The sequence below is a fragment of the Muntiacus reevesi genome, chromosome 3 (genome assembly GCF_963930625.1).
Source record: "Muntiacus reevesi chromosome 3, mMunRee1.1, whole genome shotgun sequence".
Taxonomy (NCBI): Eukaryota; Metazoa; Chordata; class Mammalia; order Artiodactyla; family Cervidae; genus Muntiacus; species Muntiacus reevesi.
This window is the reverse complement of record NC_089251.1, coordinates 129,898,383-129,915,900: the sequence shown is the minus strand read 5'-3', so window position 1 is coordinate 129,915,900 and position 17,518 is coordinate 129,898,383. Positions and strand designations below refer to the sequence as shown.

Sequence of the window (17,518 nt, the reverse complement as noted above, 5' to 3'; positions counted from 1 at the left end):
TGCTCTTTCAGATAAGCAAATCTACTCCTGGCCGTATATATTAGATGTTGACCAAGGACTTCACTTGCTGAAAGAGAAACACATTTAATGTTTAATTGACTTGGAGCCTCTTTTCCACACTTAAAGGTGATCTAGGTTTGTCTTCAGGCCTAGTTCAAGACAGCTGCACAGCCCTTTGTTTAACTTTTCTGATTTTTAAGATAAAATTCACAAAAGGTGTTTGTTAATTCTATGTTCATTAATTAATTTCTACAAAATGTAGTCTATATGAGGCTTAAAACATGAGGTCAAACAAATGGAGGTTGAAGAATTCTAAACCACTTTGCATTTTGACTAAAATCAGGCATCTTTTTGGATTGCTGAAATCTTATTTTTTCCCAATTATGAAAGATTTATTTATTTATTATAGAAAATTTTGCAGTCTCAGAAAGATCATTGAAAACACTACCTGTTTCCTCTGTCCAGCATTAGTATATTACACTTCCTGTTAAGTATTCTTTTCCTAAGAATCATGTGAATTTAGAGATGGCATTGGTCAAGTTCAGCCTCTGTTTTTTCAGATATGAAAACTGAGGAACAGGAAATTAAGTAACTATTTGCAAGGTCAAGATTTTTAGCACTGCTAGACCGAAAGTCATGCCTTTTGAGGTTAAGTTCAGTACTCTTGAGAGGCAGCTAATAAAGATTTTCTTTTTTTTTTTAATTAAACTTTTGATTTTGAGACATTTATAAATTTTCATGTAGTTTTAAGAGATAGTACAGAGATTCCCTGAATTCTTTACCCTGTTTCCCCCATGGTAACATCTTACACAACTATAGTACAATATAATGTAACCAAGACATTAATGTTAGTGAAGATGTGAACATTTCTGTCACTGCAAGAATGCCTCCTGTTGCTGGGAGAGCTGCAACTCCTTCCCTCCTACTCTCATCTCCTTCTTAAGCCTTCATAACCAATAGTTTTGTTGTTCCAGGGATGTTATACAAATGGAATGATAGCCATATGTAGCCTTTTGGGATTGGCTTTTTTCACTCAGCATATTCTCTACAGATTCATCCAAGTTGTTACACGTATCCATAGTTCTTTCCTTTATATTGCTGAGTAGTGGCCCATGAATGACTGAACCACAGCTTGTTTAACCAGCCACCTGCTGAAGGATATTTTGTTTCCAGTTTTTGACTATACAGATAAAGCTGCTCATTGTGTACATATTTTTGAATGAACCTTAAGTCTTCATGTCTCTGAGATAAATGCTGGGTTCTATGGTAATTGCACATTTAATTTTTTAAGAAACTGCCAAAGCTATTTTCCAGAGTGGCTGTACCATTTTACATTCCTGTCTTGTTTTTGTTTTTAAGTATGAACTCATTGTTTTTGATTTTCAACAATCTTAAATTCTAATATTCAGTAAATGGAAAGTCTTTAAAGTAAAAAATTTTGGAAATGAGGAATGGAGTTGAATTAATTGGATTTATTTAATTAATTGGAATTAATATTTAACTCAACCCAATAAATAAACTCAACTCAGTAAATAAATTTTTAAATTCATTAAAAATTTCTCAGGTTTGAAACACTGAGGTGTTTTATGTACAGTGCCTATTTCTGTTGTGCTGAAAAATAACAGGTAGAGTATCTCTTTATAAACTGAAAATTAATCCTAAATAATAAATATTTGTGGATCACATCAGCCTGATATAGAGGGTCATAACTATCCTCTCCATTTTCAATGTTATCTGAAGAAATTGTCTGGGTCTGTCAGCTTATATCCAATAGATAGTCTAAGTCTTCCTATTTTGAGACTTCTTGAGCTAGCCTTGACCAAGACGTTATTGGAATAACAGTAGGGACCCCATGGCCCACTGCTCCAGATCCCCAGACCTGTCTTACTACCACACTGTTATGTAAAAATCTGATGTCACGAATGTCTGATGTCTCTGTTTTCAAAACAGAGAAGAGCATTAGTCATCCATTTATCTTAGATAAATATAAAATGAGTTAGAAGTAGTACTGCTTCTTTTCCTTCTGTTGCTTTTTTCCGTTTTTCTTTTTAAAAACCTCTTTACCTCTTCTTAGTTCTTTCTGTCTTTTCTGCTTTTCCTCCTCTTTATTTATCCATATCATTCTTTTTCTCTCCTCATCTATTTCTCTTTGTCTTAACGTAGCATATTTCTCTACTGACATCCACTTAAACTCCTTACTTGCTCTAAGAACCACTCTTTTCAGGGACCTTCCCAGCCTATGGCTTGTCACAGGAAATTTTAGTTGTATCATAGAATGAAGTATTGGAAAACTTTGTCTTTAGGTGACATTTATGGTGTGATTGTGTATAAGTTAGCCTTAGCATGGATTAATATTTGCAAAATAATTATTGAGCACTTGTCTCTGTAGAATCACAGTGTAAAAGCACCCTGAAAGAAACAATGTGTAATAGTAACAGAACTCAAGGTTGTGGCTTTGCCTTTCTCTACCGCATGGCTGTTTTTCATCTTAGGAACTGCATGGAGTTTCTGACCAAACCCCTTTCCAATGAAAAAGTTGTTCGACCAGCCCTCATCTACAGTCTCTTTCCCAACGTGCCCCCTACCATCTATTTTGGCACTCCAGATGAGAGAGGTAAACCTGGCCGTGTGTCTACCTAGAATAGCCCCCAGGAGAAGGATGCTAGTGAAGCTGGCGGTAGGGTGGAAGGGGCTTTCCAGAATGGCTGTATTGGTGCTTGGTTACCCACCTGGTCCACCAGTCCGATGAGGGAATCTTTATTTTGTCCATCCTTTAGCTGACCCTCTTGGCCCCATAATCTCATGTTTCATTCTTGACCTCTAACCTTGTGTCTCTCCCCTTTTCAGCCTCCTCTCCTCTCTGTGTTCCTCATTCCTGTGCAGTCCCCTTTCTTCCCCAAAGTGTGCTCCTTTGAAACTCTGACCTGGAATAATACTTACTGACTTGCCTACAGGGAATGTTGGGCAACGGTGCCACCTCTTAGCTCTACTCACCATGACTCTCCTGCTCTTCTCCACACCCTCCCCCTACCCTCTCTCCGTTTTACCCAGTGGAGAAACTTCCCTGGGAGCAGAGGAAGCTGCTCCGGTGGAAGATGAGCACAGTGACCCCCAACATTGTCAAGCAGACCATTGGACGTTCCCACTTCAAGATCAGCAAGAGTGAGTCACTTGTCTTACTTCAAGCCTGTCCTCTGCCCCAGCAGATAGGCTCTGGGCAGGAGGGAACTGCTAGATTAGCTCCCGCTGTGTAAGGATCCTGTCCTGAAGTTTCCAACTTCATAAGAGGACATAGGTCTGAAATCCCTCTGCTTGGAGCCTGTTCCTCAAAATTGGAAGACAGAGGGCCGTTGTTCTAGTCCTGACCCCAGGGCCTCATGTAGGACAGCTCCATGGCAACTCTTAGAAAACTGGGGCTGGGACCTACGCCCAGGCTCTGGTGGTATTTCTGGGGCCTCTGAGCCACTCTCTGTCCCAGGGACCGAGCTGCTAGCAAGACTGACTTCCTGATGTGCCTTCTATAGGGAATGATGACTGGCTGGGCTGCTGGGGTCACCACATGAAGTCTCCTAGTTTCCGATCCATTCAAGAACATCAGAAGGTAAGGGCCTTTTCTGAGCTGCTCTTCCTCTGGACTTGGGCAGGAGAAGGTTGGTAGTATAAGTAGGAAAGAGAAGGATGACCATAGAGAAGTCAGGAGGGCTCAGAGGGTGGAGAAAGTATGGGAGGTGGGTGCTGTGTGAGCCTCCAGTGGATCGTGCACACCTCGTAGGTCAGCTACAGTGTCTTGGACAGATAAAGCCTCTAAGACACTTTTTCTCGCTGTATCTTGAGACACAGTGTCTGTTTTCAGCTTATCATGTTTTTCCTCTAACCACTGCACACTGCCTCTGTTCCTCCAAGCTGAATATGTGTAAAGAGGTCTCATTTGGAATGAATAGTCCCCTTACCCCAGGAAAGCCAGGTGCTTTTCTGTCTTTGTCCTAGAGGCATGGAAAAAGACTTAACAGGTTTTTCTTTACTTTTCAGTGAATGTTACGTCTGCCTTAGTTATTCTTTTACATCGTGAACTGTTGACTCCTAAAGGGCACTACGTTGTGTTGTGTTGTGTTTGTGTTTTAATCATTTTTTTGGTGGATGCTCAGTGCGGGATACTTAAGAACCTTTAGACAGTGACAATCAGATGGAACAGGAGCTTAGAATGTTGGAATGGTGCAGTGAGTCCTGCTCTCTTCCTCGTGGTCTCACATGGCTCTGTCTCTCCCTGCTCTCACCCTCTATCCCCTCTGCAGCTAAACCACTTCCCAGGTTCATTCCAGATTGGGCGCAAGGACCGACTGTGGCGGAACCTGTCCCGCATGCAGAGCCGCTTTGGCAAGAAGGAGTTCAGTTTCTTCCCCCAGTCCTTCATCCTGCCCCAGGACGCCAAGCTCCTGCGCAAAGCCTGGGAGAGCAGCAGCCGCCAGAAGTGGATTGTTAAACCAGTGAGTGGTTCTGGCGGGTGGCAGGCAGGGCCTGAGAGTGGGAGCACCAGAGTATCGGGCCAGGTAGACAACTCCTCTTCTCTCCACTCGACCTCTAGCCAGCGTCCGCTCGAGGCATCGGCATCCAGGTCATTCATAAGTGGAGTCAGCTTCCCAAGCGGAGGCCCCTTCTGGTACAGAGGTGAGCCCATCTCCAGCTGAGACCCCACTCCCTGCTTCCCACCTTCTCAGCCTCGGAGGGCCCCTTTCACCACGTTCTTTTGTCCTTTGTCCTCCCAGCCAAAGACCTTCTTCAGCCAACTGCTTAAAGGTCTTTATCCTGGGAACTGTTAGCTGGCTTTTGCCGTGGCTCAGATACCTGCCAAGCCCTGTCTCCTCTGTCCTGTCCCTGAAGCTGGCCTTTCTCTGTGTAGGTATCTCCACAAACCCTACCTCATCAGTGGCAGCAAGTTCGATCTGCGGATCTATGTTTACGTCACCTCCTATGATCCTCTACGGATTTACCTCTTTTCAGATGGACTTGTCCGCTTTGCCAGTTGCAAGTATGTGGTGGTGGTGGGGGCTCGCCCTAACAGCCTTGGGGATTTGTTCTCCCTCCAGGGAGGGACGCTGGTGGACTCCGAACAGGAAAGTAACCAATGTTTTGGTAGTTTTTGTTAGCAAAGGAGAAGGTGGTGTTCCTTTGGGAAAACCTTGTCTGCCTTTCCTCCCGTGTGACTGACTCCTTTACTTGTACATCAGACACTTCTGACACCACCTATATCCAGATGGTGGGTTTTTTCTCCCCACACAAAGCATTTCTATACAACACCAACTGGCTGTCCTATAGTTGAACTCAATTCTGACATGTCTCTCTGGGGACATCATCAGATCCCATGGGTCAAGGGCTGAGTCTCTCCAGGCTGCCCCTCCCTCCACCACCTGTGATGCCAGTCACAAGTGCGGGTGGCTGCCTGTGTGTCTCACCAGTGGGCTATAAATCAGAGGTTCCCATGACCCCCTCCTCGGGGCTGGGGGTATCAGTTTGGTTAGTTTTCTAGAGCAGCTCACAGAACTCAAGAAAACACTTTGCTTATGTTTATTGATTTATGAAAAAATGGATGTGATAAAGGATACAGAAGAACAGGGAGATGGAAGAGATGCACAGGGCAAGGTGTGTGAGGAGAGGCACCAAGCTTCCATGCCCTCTCTGGGCGGGCCACTCTCCCAGCATCTCCACAGGTTCACCCACCTGGAAGCTCTCATATTTGGGGAATTTTTACAGAGGCTTCAGCACTTAGGCTTGATTGATCATTAGCTCCATTTTCAGCCCTTCTTCCTTTTTTAAGATAATGGGAGTTGGGTGGGAGGAGCTGAAAATTCCAAGCATCTAATCATGTCTTGGCCTTTCCAGTTACTGGCCCTCATCTGGGAGCCATCAGGAGCTCACCCAGTGTTGCCTCGTTAGAACAAAATGATGCTCCTATTACCCAGGAAATTATAAGGGTTTCAGCAGCTCTGTGTAAGGAACTGGGGTCAGAATACCAAATCTGAGAACAAAGATGCTCCTTATCCTTGTACCACTTAGGAATCTACAAAGGTTTCAGGAGCTCTGTGTCCGGGAGTGGGGGCAGGGTCCAATATATACATATTTATTATTATAAATTACAGTATTACATGCAGAATGGGAAGTAAGGGGGTTCTCTACTTCACTAAACAGGGAGGGTCTTTCTACAGAACTGAGGTAGGATAAAATAGGAGATGAGTTTAGCTGTAGTGTTCTAGAAACCTTACCAGCAGACGTGCTTCTCAGACTCTGCATCTGCAAAGATCTGTTAGGATCTGGAGAAATGTTTGGACCATTATCCCTCTGCTGTATCTCCATCTCCCCTCTGTCTTTCCTCTCACTTGCAGGTATTCCCCTTCCATGAAGAGCCTTGGCAACAAATTCATGCACCTAACCAACTACAGTGTCAATAAAAAGAATGCCGAGTACCAGGCCAATGAAGATGAAACAGCCTGCCAGGGCCACAAATGGTACCCAGACAGTGTCCCCATTAAGTGGAGGCCTGGAGGAATACAGGGTTCTGGGGTCTGGGGAGGTTTCAGAGGAGTGGTGAATGGAGGAGTAATATAAGACCCAGAGATTATATAAATACTTGGCAGTTCAGAATTGGTCTGTTTGTATACAAACTCCTCTCTGTCCTTATTCAAAACATCAAAAGAAGACATATGAAGAAGATACCTTTGGGCCTCTTACTCCTTTTTCTTTCTCTTCGCTGATCATTCATAGATTCTAATCCTAAATACTCCCTTCTTCTCCCCTGCCTCACAGGGCACTGAAGGCTTTATGGAGCTACCTGAGCCAGAAGGGAGTCAACAGTGATGCTATCTGGGAGAAGATAAAGGATGTCGTTGTCAAAACCATCATCTCGTGAGTCACACTGCCACCCTGGGTGTGGGGCCTGCCACCAAATCCCCTTTTTCTCATGGGCCTCCACACTGCTGTTCTCTAGACTGTAGGCTATGCTGTGTTTCTGTTTCTGAGGACAGCGTTTAGGAAGGAATAGAGAAGACTTAAATCCTGTTCTACTGAACTGCATCCCCAGAAGCTGGCTCCAGGTCACAGGCATCTCTAGGGCTTCTATTCTTTGGTGGCTTCCTTTTTCCCATCTCTGAGCCACTCCATGGGCCTAGGCAGCTCTAGGCAGGGTCTTTGGGAGGAGTCGAACTGAATACTCTATCCTCCCTGGGACCAGGTCAGAACCCTATGTGACCAGCCTGCTGAAGATGTACGTGCGGCGGCCTTATAGCTGCCACGAGCTCTTTGGTTTCGATGTCATGCTGGATGAGAAACTCAAGCCCTGGGTTCTAGAAGTGAACATCTCCCCCAGGTAGGTGTTCTCAGGGCACACAATAGGAGCCTTTCCTTGTTCTCCTGATCCTATTTCTGCTCCAGTCCTGCTGACTCTGGGAAGACCTTTCCTTCCCTCAATCCCTTCATAGTTAGCTTACCATTTACTGTTTGTTTGTTCTTGCCATCATCTCAAGGTTTTCTGATATTGGAGACAGACTGTTAAAAGTTGCTCTTTTAAACTTGATACCTACTGCATGCTTTTCCTCTAGCAAACCAAAGTCACAGGCAGGAACCACCCTGAGCGAGGTTATTCACTATCTGTGGGGCTGGAAGACCCCCCACGATGGTCATGAGTTTGCATCTAAATGCGGCTGGTATTGACTTGGACATGTCAGTTTTAGTGTCTGGAAACAGTTGGACTGGAAACAGTTTTAGTGTCTGCTTGTACCACTCTTTGCATGCTTTCCCCAAAGCCTCCACTCCAACTCTCCGTTGGACATCAGCATCAAAGGCCAGATGATCCGTGACCTTCTGAACCTGGCAGGCTTTGTTCTGCCCAATGCAGATGATATCGCTTCCAGCTCCAGCAGCTCCAGCAGCTCCAGCAGCTCCACCACCAGGTCAGCCTCCTTGCTTGTCTGGCTCTGGGAAGGGATGGTGACTGGGTGTTCCCTCCTACTTGGTCTCCTTGCTGCTCCATCTCCCACTGCAATATATCCACACTCCACTGCCGTGTCAGTGTTCCTAAAGGCATGTTTGGTTAATTGCTCCCCTGCCAAGGAATCCCTACAGGGCCTAAGAACCAGCTTTAAATTCCTCAAGCAGACTGTCAAGTCCCTAGCCGGTTTTTCCCAGGCACCCCACCCTTTTCTCCTCAGCTCATGTGCTCTGACAAACTGGATCACTCTTAGAACCTCAGGGTTGGAAGGATCCTTAAGGATTAGTTAGTCCAGTCTCCTCTCTGAATCATGTGCTGCCTCTCATTGTTCCCATATGGTGTCCTCTCTGCTCGTGGGGTTCCTTCCTCCTGAAATTCCACTCAGCAGGATCTCCCTGTTTTGACCTCACTCATCCATCCAAGCCTAGCTGAAGGCACCCTCTTAGTGCAACCAGCTCAATGTGTGCTGTCTCCTCCACCCCCTCAAAGCACTCAGAACCACACTTGAGGAAAGGGAGTTTAAATTTAGTTGGTATCTCCTCTGTGTACAGAAAAGCCTAAAATTTATCTCCAAAGTAGCCCATGAAGTTGGTATTAGCATCCTCAGTTTACAGATGAAGAAACTGAAAAATCACTGGTATTAAGTGACCCATCCAAAGTCATTCATCTGCAGAGTTATAGAGCTGGGCTTGAAATCCTATGGGCTTCAAACCCTAATTTGTAGCAACAAGACTTGCTTTCCGCATTGTACCTTATAGTTTAGACTTGGCTCTGTTCTGTAGTTGTTGTTTGATCCATGCCATCCTGTGAGCTCCTTGGAGGCCGTCTTTGTGTCTGTCAGTAGAAATTGTAGTAATGTGAAATGAGGGGCAGGGCGTCAGGGAGTTTGTCCAAGAACACACAGCCAGTAGAACCAAGCTGGGTATTTAGTAAGTGTTCACTCAGTTAAACTACACTGAAGTATGCAGTGATTATTCCATGGTCTTTTTTTTTTTTTTAACCATTTAAATACAACTTAAAGAGGATGCTTTGTACCCTTTTAGTTCTTTTGTGGTGCTTGATCTTTGACTCTTGGGCTATTTGAGTGTAGTGCATTGCAGTCTCATCTACACCAATAACAAACTCTGTCCATCCTTCTTTGTCTTCTCCTGAGGAGGGTGTCTTTCTGGGCTGAATCTTCTCTCTACATGTCCTCAGGATGTGAAGCTGCTGACCTTACCCCTTGCCCCCTTCCCACCCCCTGCCTTAGCCTGCCCAGCTCTCCCAGGGACAGATGTCGAGTGGCCCCAGAGTACTTCACTGCACAGAAGATGAAGAAAGCCTATTACCTGACCCAGAAAATTCCTGATCAGGTAGGAGACTGCCTTTACCCCAGTGCTAGCAGAAAGTTTCCCTGGTCAAACCTGTGGGGCCCCTAGGTAAACAGCTCTTCATCCCTCTCAGGCAGGATTTCCTACATCCCCACATGCAGGGATTTGCTGGCATGTATGTCACTAGAGAGGACTTCTCTGGTGGCTTAGACGGTAAAGCATCAGCCTACAATGAGGGAGACTCGGGTTCGTTCCCTGGGTCAGGAAGATCCCCTGGAGAAGGAGAGAGCTGATGGCCTTTAGTATGTGTTCAACAACCACTGTTCTTAGCAAAATACTGTGCCAGTCCACCCTTCTTGTAGAGCTGTTGACCAAGGCTTAGCTTCCTCAGAGCAGATAAGGGAGCCAGACGGAAGGATGGCGGACGCACGGCTGCGGCCAGATCTGAGTTGCTGGATTCCCATCTTGACTTCATCCAACAAATCATTTAATGTCTGTGTCCCCTGGCTCTCCTCACCCCTGCCAAGAATCTCTTCATCTTCTGAATAAGCTCAGTAGATTTGGGAATAGATGAGGTCCAAAGCTAGCCATCCCAGCCTGCCCTAGTGGTCTGTGGAAAGTTCTGGAGCCTTAGGACCCTGAAGCCATGCTCTCCACCTCCAGTTTCTTCATTCTCTGTCTCTGGCTTACGTGCTTTGCTGCCCCCTTTCCCCCCTGGTCCTCGGGCCGTAGGACTTCTACGCATCTGTGCTGGATGTCCTGACACCAGATGATGTTCGGGTTCTAGTTGAGATGGAGGATGAGTTTTCTCGCCGTGGTCAATTCGAACGCATTTTTCCGTCTCGAATCTCTTCTCGCTATCTCCGCTTTTTTGAGCAGCCACGATATTTCAACATTCTCACCACCCAGTGGGAACAGAAGTACCATGGCAACAAGCTCAAAGGTGATGTGTCTTCCCTGCCCACAGGAGGCCATGTTTAATGAGAGATTAAATCCCAGTAGACCAAGAAACGGGCCTCTGCGGCAAGAAGAATAGGCCAGTTGATTCCACCTTCTTTTTTTTTTTTTTAAGATGACTCTTTTATTAATTCATTGTTTTGGCTACATTGGGTCTTCATTGCTGTGGATGGAGTTTCTGTAGTTTTGCGACAAACAGGCTCTAGGGCCTAGGCTCAGTAGTTGTGATGCATGGGTTTAGTTGTCCCACAGTTTGTGGGATCTTCCCAAACTGGGGTTCAAACATGTGTCCCCTGCATCAGCAGGCAGATTCTTAGTTACTGAACCACCAAGGAAGTCCGATTCTGATTCCATCCTCTTGAGTCCCACCCTTGTTAATCTCATCCTAGGAGTAGATCTGCTTCGGAGTTGGTGCTACAAAGGGTTCCACACAGGAGCCATCTCTGATTCTGCTCCAGTGGTGAGTGATGCTGCCAGGATACAGGGGATGGCCTTGCCTCAGCCCCTCCCTCTCCCTCCCTAAGAGTGCAGCCTGGGTTGGGTGCAGGTCCAGACCCTCTCACTTCTTCCTAGGGTTCCGCAGGCCTCTGTGTCTCAGGACCCTTCCCTTTCAAGAGATACTTGCCTCCAGGATTCCCTGGATGCCTTTCTTTCAAGGATCAGAAGTGCTTTGTAGCCTCACCTTCTTGTCTGAATCAGGAGGGGGCCAAGACTTACTCTCCCCAACATGGGCCCATTCCAGCAGGGTTGCCCTTTAGTCACTCCGAGATAGAGCTGGGAAAGAGGCCTAAGACCCAGACACTCTCCCCTGATCTTGAGCTAGCCCCTTTGGCCTCATTGCTTCCTTTGCTTCCAGTGGACTCTCCCGGCCTCAGTTTTGACTGTCCCAAAGGCTGATGCGACACTCAATGCTTTCTCCAAGCCAGAGACTGTCAAGCTGAGGTGAGTGCTGCCTGGACAAGGGAAGGGTGTTGGGGGTGAATTCAGGGAGTTTCCTTCCTTCCTCTCTTCCCAGATTCTGATGAGAACAGTATTCTCCAGTTGAGGGTTGGTGGGACTATCAGAATACTCTGTCACAGCCTCCTCTTCCAAGTGGCTCTTGGTAAGCCCAGTAAAGCTGAGCTGGAGCACAGACTCATCCCCAGAAGCAGCCACTTTCAGCCATACTGCAATGAATACTGTGAATGCCTGTTCTAGACTCCAGAGGGAGCAGTCTATGGGTTAAAGTCTCAGTTACACAGAGTCTCAGCCATTTCTTTCCTCCTGTTCCCTTCAGAAAACATGGCTCCACCGAGCAAAATATACCACTATCTGAAGATGGGACCATACCCAAGCTGAAGAAGACCCAAACTGGCCTTTCTCCTCCTCCCAGGAAACTCAGTTCCTCAGAGGACAGTGAGGACACCAACAAAGAGCCCAGCCTCTCCACCCAGTTGTTACCTGTGATCAAGTACTCTAGGCAGACTTCGAGACTCTCCACTTCTGCCAGCTCCCAGTCAGCTGGTGGCTCCCTCCTGGCTGCTGTGAGCCTGTGACAGGCTTCTCTCCACTTGCCTGCCCAGGTGCACCAGTGTCAGCTACCTCACGGGAACCGGCCGGCTGGCCAGCCTGAGCCCCCACCCCCTCCACTCTGCCCCTCCTCAGAGTATTTTTTGAAGTGGTTGAATTGTAGAGATGGGTATTTGGCGGGCTGGAGGGGTGGTTGGGAAGGGGAGAAGGTGAGACAGGTTCACTGGCTGGCACCTCACATCTCAGCGGAGAAGCCAGTGATGGCTACTCAGCCTTATAAAGCAGGGTTTGGTTTCTACCTTCAGAGAGCCATGTGTGGTTTGTTTTGGTTCAGTGGTTTTGAGTTATCAAGAGGAGAAAGCATATTGAACATATTTGGGCCTGAAGTCCCTTGCTCTCTATATAATTGAAGAGGTTCCTCTGAGGGTCCTTATTTCCTCAGGTCTGACCCTCTCCCCTTCCCAACCCCCATCCTGAGGAGTCACTTTCAGAAACCTTCAGACTTCCTCAGTACTTGGGCAAACAGAGACCATGACATGCAGAACCAGTTTCCTATCGTCCTTGTCTTGGGGGCATCACCACCTCCAGACAGTTTTTCCTTTCATGTACTCACCCAGCCAGTACCCCTTGGTCTTCCTGCTCTGACCTCACATCACTACTTGTTCAGCCTTCTAGACTTCCCTCTCACGGATGTTACCTCTTCAGCTCTTAGCTTTCTGTGAGGCAAGAGCTTCTGTGAACTTTGTGAATTTCTCATGGCTGCAATCAAGGAGCCTGGATAATTCCAAGAGAAGGGTGGAAGGAGCTGAGGTTCCCCCTTCACTCTCTCTGGTGATCAGGGTCTGGCTCACAGGTCTCTGGGGCACGCACTCTGGTGGCCTGGCAGGCAGGTTTCAGAAACAGCCACCATTGTAGCCTGAGCTTCCAGTCAGGCTCCTGGCTAAACTTTTATACACTGAATTGGATCTACCTCCTGCCCCAAGACTCAGCCAGCAGTGAGTGTTCAATAAATGTTGTTCACGTGAACTGGAGATCTCACAGGATGCGAACACCTAAACCAGAAGCTCTCCTCCTGCCTGGGCTGAAGAGCCGCCCAGGGGGAAGCCAAGGTGGGAGAGTTTGGGCCAGAAAGTTTGTTTTCATTTGAACTATGCTCCTTCTTAACTTGACACCTCCTGGTTGCCTCTCAGCGCCCTCCCCAGCCCTACTGAAGCCTTACTTCCGTTTATTTTTCTCCCAGCAGGGCCCAGCAAGAAGCCAATTGGTCCTTTGATTCTGATACCTGGGTTTTCCCTTTGGTGTATCAGGCAGGAAGCTCTGCTCACGGTCTGACCCAAGACCGTGAACAAGTCTTTCTCTGCCTTTGTTCTTGAGCTTTGGAAAGATAGCCTGCTCCATTCCCTGCTCTGGGAGTTCTGTGGTGAGTTGGAAGGGAACCCTGGAAAAAGCCCTGAGAGGCCTGCCTGGGTTCAAGGCCATACCGCTGATATGTGAAGGCCATGTTGACAGTTGTGAAGAAAGCTAGATAGCAAAGTCCTGGGGCGTTGCTGCTCGGTGGCAGGGACTTCAAAGTCAGGACCACAGGAGAGCTGCTTGACAGTCCTGTTAAATCTCTTCTGATAGCCTGGAAGCCACCTCTCTCTTGTCCTCCATGGGTGCCGTGTCCTAGTGCAGATGTCAAAACAAACCTTGTGACGGGGACAGGAAGCAGCCTTCCTATGACACCACCCGCTCAAGCTGTTTCGCTGTGGCTGGTCCTCTGGTGCATCGGCTTAGGTGTGGAGGCCTGACTGAGCTGTGCTACTCCCTGGAAACCAACTTCAATACCATGCCTCCGAGAATCCCCAGAGAGCACAGCCACTTCCATTCCCGTAACTGGAGAAGGGACTGGCCTTGCAGTATGATGAGAATCAAGGGAGTGAGTGGTGGGGAAATTAAATGAGAGGTGGGGATAGACTGTTCTCAGTAGTTTAAAGGGCTTGTCTGGTGGGTCAAACGGTAAAGAATTCACCTGTAATGTGGGAGACCTGGGTTCGATCCCTGGGTTGGGAAGATCCCCTGGAGGAGGGCATGTCAACCCACTCCAGTATTCTTGCCTAGAGAATCCCCATGGACAGAGGAGCCTGGTGGGCTACAGTCCATGGGATTGCAAGGAGTCGGACACGACTGAGCACCTAAGCACAGCAATAGTTTAAAACATGTTTGTACTTTTTAAAGTTTTCATCACCTTTGAGTGTCTGGTAGATGTGAGTGTGTTGTTGGATGGGAGAAAGGGAAGTATGTATGTATCATACTTCCCTTTCAGCCTTGAGAGAAAATGAAATCTTGCTTATTAAGTATTCAGCATACATACTTAGCAGTGCATACCCACAGTATAAGGTGTTTGGCTAAATAAGCAATTTGGGGGAAGTAATGAGATTTGGGGGAAAGTTTAAATTTGAGAATGTTGTTGTTCAGTCGCTTAGTCATGTCCCACTCTTTACGACCCCTTGAATTATAGCACACCAGACTTCCTTGCCCTTCACTATCTCCCTGAGTTTGCTCAAACTCATGTCCACTGAGTCAGTGATGCCATCCAACCATCTTTCGCCCGCTTCTCTTGCCCTCAGTTTTTCCCAGCATCAGGGTCTTTTCCATTTGGTCAGCTCTTTGCATCAGGTGGCCAAAATATTGGAGCTTTAGCTTCAGCATCAGTTCTTCCAATGAATATTCAGGACTGATTTCCTTTAGGATTGATTGGTTTGATCTCCTTGTGGTCCAAGGGACTCTCAAGAATCTTCTCCAGCACCACAGTTCAAAAGCATCAATTTTTTTGGCACTCAGCCTTCTTTATGGTCCAACTCTCACATCCATACGTACTAGTATGTTCATCCTTACTACTGGACAAACCATGGGTTTTGACTGTATGAACCTTTGTCAGCAAAGTGATGTCTCTGCTGTCTAGGTTGGTCATAACTTTTCTTCCAAGGAGCAAGCGTCTTTTAATTTCGTGGCTGCAGTCACCATCTGCAGTGATTTTGGAGCCCAAGAAAATAAAGTCTGTCACTGTTTCCATTGTTTCCCCATCTACTTGCCATGAATTGATGGGACCAGATCCCATGATCTTTGTTTTTTGAATGTTGAATGTTAGTTTTTTCCTAACTTGATAATATACCTAGTCCTTGTTTGGAGAAAGGGGAACAAGTGCTCTTGAGGTAAGAAATGCCATGTACAGGGTATTTCTGAAGCACTGGAGCAAGAATTTGAGGGCAGGGACAGCAGCAAGGAGGGTGGTCACTATTTATTTACTTGCGATTTACTCAAGCTTGATAAGACACTAAGGAACTTAGGATGAATACTTAATAGAAAGGTGGCATGGGGCTAAGAAAAGAGTGTGGATCTTGGGAGTCTGACATTGGGTTCAAATCTCATTTCCTCTATGCAGCCTTGGGCATGTCATCTAGCTTTTTAAAGTTTTACAATAATACAAATTTAATACCTGCATTGCAAGATTTTGGAAATTGAGCAAGGTTATGGAAATTATGGGTAGGGAAAGGCAGGCTAGAGGTGTAAAACCCTTTCCATGAGGGAATGAAGGCACTCTAGAGACATTATAGAAGTGAAGGGGCCAGGACAGGGTTTAGATACCTTATCACACCTACCTCCACCCTGGTGCACAAAGAAACCCTATCACCATTATTCATTCTACTGTTTCACTCTTTGTTGGGGATTTATTTCTTTGGTTAAATATTTCACAGACAATGCAAATTAAAAGTATGTGAATTGGGCTTATTCAGTTCTATTCAGAGAGACGCTTTGATTTAAAAAGGGAATGCAACCTAGAAGTCCATCGGCAGATGAATGGATAAGAAAGCTGTGGTACATATACACAACGGAATATTACTCAGCTGTTAAAAAATGCTTTTGAATCAGTTCTAATGAGGTGGATGAAACTGGAGCCTATTATACAGAGTGAAGTAAGTCATAAAGAAAAATACCAATACAGTATATTAACACATAAATATGGAATTTAGAAGATGGTAACGATGACCCTATATGTGAAACAGCAAAAGAGACACAGATGTAAAGAACAGACTTTTGGGTTCTGTGGGAGAAGGTGAGGGTGTGATGATATGAGAGAATAGCATTGAAACATGTATATTATCGTATTTGAACTAGATCACCAGTCTAGGTTCGATGCATGAGACGGGGTGCTCAGGGCTGGTGCACTGGGATAACCCTGAGGGATGGGATGGGGAGGGTGGTGGGAGGGGGGTTCAGGAAGGGGGATGCACGTACACCCATGGCTGATTTATGTCAATGTATGGCAAAACCCACTACAATATTGTAAAGTAATTAGCCTCCAATTAAATTAGTTTTTTAAAAGTCTTTTCCCCTTCAAAAAAATAAAAAGGGAATGCAAAGGAGCAGTGAATGCCTAGAGACTGGAGAAGGGAGGAGCAGGGCACAGAAAATAGAGACCTTGAACTGGAGCCAAAGAACAGGCACCCACGTAACAGCTGTGCCAAGGGACGCTTGTGGTTATAGGTCCATTCTTGTGATTTCAGGGTATTTATTAATAGTTGAGGGTGATTGTGTCTCCTGTCACCCTCTTGAGAGGACACCTGATTGTGCTCAGGGACCATCCAGTACCAAGTCAGTGAAGGAGGCTGATAATCCAGGGACACAGCTGAATCAGTTACCCAAATAACATAGTCACTGAAGGCAGCAGGGGGACCTTCCCTTCTGGCTCCATCTGGGTTTGTCCTAAGACTACGGCTCAGCTCTGTTTACGGCTCAGATCCTCAACTGTTTTGGAACACTGATGGTTTTCAGAGGTGTGTGGAGGGAGCTCCATTTCATGCCACTTGACATTCTAATCCAGCCTCTCGAGCAACACTCGGCCTTTGATCCCGGTGTAGCAGTTTGCACCCTTGTTAATGTCAGGCTCATTTGACTTGACTCTTCATCAGCTTTGGAGCCTTGAGAACTGCGAGCGACCTCAGGTTGTCCTTGGCAGATTTCTCGTGGGTGAAAGAATTCAAGAAGCATCAATAGCAGGGCGGGTGTTTCCTAAAGCTCATTTGTGCCTTAATGATTATAATGGACTGAAACGCATGAAATGCTGCAGATGGTCATGGGGAAATTAACACAATTTTGTAAAGATAATGATCTAAATTGTAACTAGTACAGTGGGGAGACCAAAGCCTAGCTCCATGGGTAGTTAAGAGGGTTGGGAAGGGAGGGGATATGCATAAAGCACCTAGCAAAGTACCTGATACATATATAGTGCAGATTTAAAATAGATTCTAAAACAAAAAAGTAACATTACCAAAGCCATTTTCATAGAGGAGCAGTAACTATGTAACAGCATGTCACTATTACAGTGGTTCTATGATACCAGTATAGTAGCGTTATAAAACTGTGATAAACATGAAACAGCAAACAGGTGATTTAATCGAGATAATTCATTCAGAAGGATTGAAATCCTTAACATTAGTTAAGTCAGAGAAGTGCAATTAAACCTATACTGATGCAGGCTGAGGAGCCAATAGGGAAAAGCTACCACCTGTGGGATTACGACTACACCTGTAAATAAAAATCGCACCAAGGCAGAATCACTGGGCAGGCCTGGCTGAACCTCCCTTGGCCGGTCCCTCAGTCCCTGCTGCAGGCAGGTGGCCAAGTTCTCCTCTCCCTTCCCTGTGAGGCCCACAACACACACGGGACCGTGGCCTGAGCCAAGAGCCTGTAGTTCAGAGAAAGGAGGTCCTCCTCCTTGCAT

At 46.3% G+C, this 17,518-nt stretch overlaps 1 protein-coding gene across 1 annotated transcript in view; it reads left to right on the top strand.

Moving 5' to 3' along the window:
• Positions 1–15,434, top strand: part of TTLL4 (tubulin tyrosine ligase like 4) — a 34,520-nt gene extending 19,086 nt beyond the window's left edge. The window contains exons 5-19 of the mRNA XM_065930549.1: positions 2,493–2,614; positions 3,052–3,162; positions 3,525–3,601; positions 4,293–4,484; positions 4,583–4,665; positions 4,898–5,026; positions 6,378–6,500; positions 6,799–6,897; positions 7,223–7,357; positions 7,794–7,940; positions 9,228–9,330; positions 10,021–10,231; positions 10,635–10,705; positions 11,102–11,187; positions 11,522–15,434. Coding sequence (XP_065786621.1) covers positions 2,493–2,614; positions 3,052–3,162; positions 3,525–3,601; positions 4,293–4,484; positions 4,583–4,665; positions 4,898–5,026; positions 6,378–6,500; positions 6,799–6,897; positions 7,223–7,357; positions 7,794–7,940; positions 9,228–9,330; positions 10,021–10,231; positions 10,635–10,705; positions 11,102–11,187; positions 11,522–11,780 — 1,948 coding nt within the window. The 3' untranslated portion in view covers positions 11,781–15,434. The remainder of the gene's footprint in view (positions 1–2,492; positions 2,615–3,051; positions 3,163–3,524; positions 3,602–4,292; positions 4,485–4,582; positions 4,666–4,897; positions 5,027–6,377; positions 6,501–6,798; positions 6,898–7,222; positions 7,358–7,793; positions 7,941–9,227; positions 9,331–10,020; positions 10,232–10,634; positions 10,706–11,101; positions 11,188–11,521) is intronic.
• Positions 15,435–17,518: the final 2,084 nt, after the last annotated feature.